Raw genomic sequence first — 5,680 nt, forward strand, 5'->3', positions numbered from 1 at the left:
AAAAAAATAAATCCAGTTATGGGGTGGTAAGAGCAAAGTTGAGAACTAGTAAGGATTATTACTATATAAGAAAGTATTATTCTCTATCTTTTCCTTTGAGTAACAAGATACTAACACACTACTTTCATTTAAAAAAACTGCAACTATTGAATTGAGGCAAGTACTGGAGGCCCATAAACTGACAGTGTTGCCTATTCGTCACCATTACTTCTTTACATAAGCCTGTTTCCTAAGGTATAACACATATAATCTAAGCAGTATTTGGAAATTAGCCAAGCACTAAGCAATTACAATGGCAGGTAAGACACCATCAGTTTTTGAAACACATTTGACCACTTTTGTGGCCCATCTGCAGTTTGGATTAAATAGACTCTCACTCAAGTTTCTGGACTTGCGTGACCAAAAAATGTATTTTGTGAAATTTTCACATGACATTTAAAAAGTCATCGGGTCACACCACTTTTGTATTAAATGATTCATTCTGACATGCTCCATAACTATGATAAAAGTAACTGTTGACTTTTTAAATGAGAACTCAAGGTCAATGCAAGTAAATGGTAACAGACATGGAACGTCCTAAAATCCTTCTGTATGCAATCTGACCTGCTGATTATGAATTTTCAGTTTGGAAACTTCAGATTAAAAACCACAAGAAAATTTACTCTTGATGGCATGCAAGATGTTCCTCAAAATTACCCTCACGACCTAGAAGTCTCAGTATTTTATCAGAACATAAATAAACACAACAGATTTGTACATTTTATTCACATTTATTTTTCGCTTTTAGTGTGCTCACAGAAAATTAGAACACCTTAAGCAGGAGTTTAATAGCAATTTTTGTAAGCAAAGTTACATTCCATCTCTAAGTCAAATTGGTCAAAGCTTCTCCAGTATTTACAAAACATGATAGACAAGATGCTACACAAAACCATTGCATCTGAAGATTTTTTCCTTTATTCTCAAAGACGACTGGAAAAGAAAGCATTGTCTGCTGTAATCAAAAACATACCACAGTATAAACAGTAACCATTCCACTTATCACAGCTTGGTTGAGTTTAAAATTTGTGTTTAAAAGGTCCAAGATGACTGCAGTTTTACAAAAATGGGCAGGGTGGAAAGTTGCAAACTTCATGTGCTTCTGGATATCAAGATTTGTTTTTATACAATAGTCACAGTTAAAAACACCCTGCTGGTAATACATAATTACACTTTATTAAGGTCATAAACCAGCAATAAACAATAAAGCCTATACAACTTGTAGTTCTACTTAATCACTGACTGGTACAGCTAACATGAGATAAGTGAAAAGTTCCTATGGTTTAAATGAACTCCTAAGACTATGATCTTTTTAAAAATCTGGGTATTGGTGTTTTTTTTTTTCCTCTCTTTCCTTCTTAATCAAGACTTGTAGTGTTGTAAACCTGCCTCACAAAATACATCGTAATAACTTTTCTTTAAAAAAAAAAACCAAAAACAAAAACTAAGCCTTTACACCATCATTTCTAGTGGTACATTATTCTTGGCAATGTTACGCACCACTTCGATTTCCCCATCGTGGCCCCTATCACTTCATTTGATATCCCTTTTGACCCACCCATCTCCTTCATATATGGGCATGTCCATAGATTGACAAAGAAAGTTTACATTTTTGAATAAAGATGCAAAGTATGCAAAAAACATTAATACTGATGCAAAAAATAAAAACAAAAGAGAAACAAGGCAGAGGAAGGTGGTTAAGCTCTCCTCGGCCTGTTGGAATGGTGGTAACAGAATGATTTGAGATGGGATCTGTGGGGAAGGAGGGGGGAACAAAATTTGCTGCTTTAAAAAAAAGTAAAATAAAAAAAGACATCTTTAAAATCAATCCCTGGTTGTAGACAAGTTCTCCAAAACCAGTACCTGGCACCACTCCAACAAACAAACGGGGGGAGAAAAGTTCTTCGATTATCTCAAAAATCGGGCCCTCTTACTCTGCCGCCTCCGCCGGGGGGGCTTCCGGACTGCACTCGGGCTGGGCCTCCTGTGAGGGGGCTGCGCAGGCTGACGAGGCTGCCGCTGCCGCCGCCTCTTCCGCGGGCGCCGCCTCCTGCTCGGGGGGCGCACTGGGCCCGGTGGCTGAGGGCGCCTCGCAGGCAGCGGCGCTGGCCCCGGCCTCCTCGACCTTCTCCTCGGCCTTGCTGGGCTCCTCGGGGGCCTTGGCCTCCTCGCTGGCGGGCGGCTTCTCGGGCGCGACGGCGGCCTCCTCGGGCTTGGCCTCCTGCGGGTCGCCGCCCGCCGCCACCTCCTCACCGGCCGCGGCTTCCTCGCCCGCCGCCGCCGCCTGCTCCCCGGACGCCGCGCCCGCCTCTGCTGCGGCTGGAGCGGCGCCCCCGGCGGCCTCGTCCTTGCCGCCTTCGGCGGAGGCGCCGGCTGCGCCCTCGGCCTCCCCGCCCTCTCCCGCTTCCTTCTTGTTCTTCTTGAAGGAGAAGCCGCTCAGCTTGAAAGACTTCTTGAAGGAAAAGCGCTTCTTTTTTTTTTTCGGGGTCTCGTTGCTGGGCGAGGGCGTGGCCCCGTCCTCGGCCTTGGGCGAAGACGTCGAGGAGGCGGCCGACGCGGCCTCCCCCTCCGCGGCCGAGGGCGAGCCCGGCTCGGCGGCCTCGCCCTCCGCGGGCGCCTCCTTCTCAGTGGGGCTGGCCCCGGCCTCGGGGGCGGCGGCGGCCGGCTCTTCCTTCTCGGCCGCGGCGGGCGACGCCGCCCCGCTCCCGGCGGCCGCGGGCTCCTCCTTGTCAGCGGCCGGGGCGCTGCCGTTGGCCTGCAGCTCCTCCTTGGCGCCCGGCTCGGCGGCCGCGGGAGAGGCGTCGCCGTTTACCTTCACGTGGCCATTTTCCTGCGGGGCAGAGAAGGCGGGAGTATCACTGAAGCGGCCCGGGCGCCGCCATTGCCGCCCCCACCCCTGGGCCGGGAGGGACCAGTTACCCCCCTGAGCGCCTCTGGCTTTGGGAGTCCCTCCATCGCCTTACGGGGGGAACCGGGGTTGCCTGCCTAGACAAGAGCTCTCCGAAGAAACGGAGCAGTGCAGTTGGGGCCGCCCTCAAGAACCAGCAATAGCCTCGACCACTCAACAAATGCCCTTCGGATTTAGACGTGCCGAGCCCCGGACTGGAAAGCAAGGGATAACCCATTCCTGCCTCCGCCTCACGGGGTCTGCAAGAAGAGAGCCACGTAACACACAATACACACCAGACGCCCCTTGGGAGAAGGCACAGAGCCAGAGCCCTACACAGCCCTCTTTTCCCTAAACCGTGAGCGGCTCTGCAAGACACCAAGAACTCCCAGGGGCATCACAGCGCTCCAGCCAGAAGCGCCACGGCTGCGCGCGCAAAGACCCTGCGCCCCCCCGCCAAGGGCTTGCGGTCGCCAGGGGGCGCTGCGCCTCCACGGCGCGGAGCTGGGCGCGGGCGGGCCGGCGGGCGGGCGCGGAGGGGCGGGGCCGCAGGGCCACCCCGCCCTGCCCAGCCCGGGCCTGCCCGCCGGCCGAGGCGCCCCCGAGCCGGGATCGCTCAGCCCAGAGTCCACAAACAAAGCTCAGGTGGTTTCCAGGCGTTCTGGTCCGAGCAAAACCAACAAGGCTGGGGGAAACCCTTTATTTCTGAGGTCTTGCCTCGGCTTCCACGCCCACCTTCGCCTGCGATTCTGTGAAGCCGGGGCGCGCCACGGCGGCTCATTTTGCATTTTTAACGGGTTCAGAGTCTCCTGGCAGAGCTCGCCTTCCCCATTAGGTTAGAGTAGGCGAAGCTACACGGCCTCTACTCTAGGAAAAGAGGCGTGGTGGGTGCCCAGTGTTTGCGAAGCAGCCACCCATGGCCGACCTCTCGCGCCCACCCGACCGTGGCCATCTGCCTGGGTCCGGGCAGCTCTGGGGTGGCCTCCCGCAGTGGTCCAGGCGCCGCCACGCACACGAACAATCCCGACCGAAATACACGAATTGCCTCTTACTGACCATCTGGTCAGGTTCTCTTCAAGGACCCACCGAGTCTTCCCACCTCAGGGATACCATTTACAAGTCGGAGGGTTGTGTAATTCCACAGACAGCGGACGAATAAAGATGTAGAACTGTGGGAAAGCCCCACGGAAAGATACTGAAACCTTTCAGCCCAGCTCCAGCCAGCCAGCTACCTTTCCAAGAACCCGGGGCACGCCGCCTCAGCATACAATAAGACAGCCTTTCCCTCCTTGCCTTTCTCCACCACCATTCCCATTCTCCCCCATCATGCCCCCCCATCACACCAGCTCAGAAATGCTGAAAGCGACCCAATCTCGACAACAAACACGAGAGCCACCCAAACACCTTTGTGCCCACCAAACACAAATGCAACCTGACTGGGAGGGAGGGGGGTTAGCACCTAGCTAGTCACGTTTTGCCAAGCTCCAAACACGCCATTTTAGACAATTTATCACTTCTTTCCTCTTGTCTACACAAGAATTTGCCAGGATTCTCCGAGAACCACTCCTCTGGGGTGGAGGAGAAGACACCCCCCCCCACCTCCTATGAGAAATTGACAATTTAGGCTATCGCTTTCCATTCAACTTTCAGACTGGAATCTGGCCACGCTCCTCTCTACGCCGAATGCGCCTAGGGCGCGACCGGGAGGGGAGGAGAAGCGTCGGGACTGGAGAAAAGACACCAACGAAATGACCACAAACACAGGTAGAATTTACCTGCCCATTCGCTTTGGAAGGCGACGAGGCCACAGCCGCCTCCCCGGGCCTCTCCGCGGTGGCTTCTCCCTTCGCAGCGGTCTTGGAGAACTGGGCACCCATGCTGGCTTCTTCAACAAAGAAACTCAACAGATCCAAGGGGGGAACAAAGAGCCTCCGGTTGGTGTAACGACGGGGAGAGCGGCAGCAGCAGCGGCGGCGGCAGCAGCAGCGGCGGCGGCAGCAGCACACACACCGGAGGGAGGGGGGAGTGGGGGTGGTGAAGAGGACAGAACAGAACCGATTAAATACACTCCGGATAAAAAAATTTAAGTCGAAGAGATAAAAAAGCAGCAGCGCAGGAGGGAGGGAAAAAGGGAGGAAAAGTCGAGCACAAAAAAAGGAGCCCAAGTGTAGTTTAAAAAAAAAAGAAGTAATAAAAAAATCCCAGATTTGTAGCCGCACTGTAGACAAGAGGAAAATGGAGAAATCTCCCTGGTTGCTAATAAGATGCGGGGTCCAACGCCCAAGTGCACAGATGAATGGGCTCGCGGGCGCTGACGCGGCCCCCGCGCGCGCCGGCCAATCCGCGCACCGCACACAAAGCAGGGGGCGGAGCCTGCGCGCCCGGCGAACAATGGAGCCGCGCTTTGCAAATGGTTTGAAAATCAGCCTCAGACCGAGAATTAATGTCCTCCAAATAAATAAATCAATTAAAAAATACATGCCTCTCGCCTCCCTCTGCTTGAAAATAATAATGCATCACTTGATTGGCTTGCTTTGTTTGGAATTAATTAACGCGGGAGGGGGGTACTTGTGGATGGGGGCGGAGAAAGCGTTAACTTGACTCGCTTTGACTCTTGTCGGTCTATATCCGTGTCTGTCTCTCTCCACTCGCTCCCCTCCCCCATCTTCCCTGTGTGTTTATGTGTATGTGTGTGTATGCGAGTGTTAAAGACAATGGTTGGGATTTGTATGCAGCATGTTTTCTTTCTCCGTGTTC

The 5,680-nt window shown here is 52.7% G+C and overlaps 1 protein-coding gene across 1 annotated transcript; it reads right to left on the minus strand.

The window, feature by feature from the left end:
* Positions 1–754: 754 nt before the first annotated feature.
* MARCKS (myristoylated alanine rich protein kinase C substrate) lies at positions 755–5,219 on the minus strand. Its single transcript, XM_046006387.1, has 2 exons — positions 4,699–5,219; positions 755–2,866 (listed from the first exon to the last, which is right to left on the minus strand). The coding sequence occupies exons 1-2, from the start codon at positions 4,798–4,800 to the stop codon at positions 1,967–1,969; spliced, it is 1,002 nt and encodes a 333-aa protein (XP_045862343.1). The 5' UTR covers positions 4,801–5,219; the 3' UTR covers positions 755–1,966.
* Positions 5,220–5,680: the final 461 nt, after the last annotated feature.

This window comes from Meles meles, chromosome 5 (genome assembly GCF_922984935.1).
Source record: "Meles meles chromosome 5, mMelMel3.1 paternal haplotype, whole genome shotgun sequence".
NCBI classification, from domain to species: Eukaryota; Metazoa; Chordata; class Mammalia; order Carnivora; family Mustelidae; genus Meles; species Meles meles.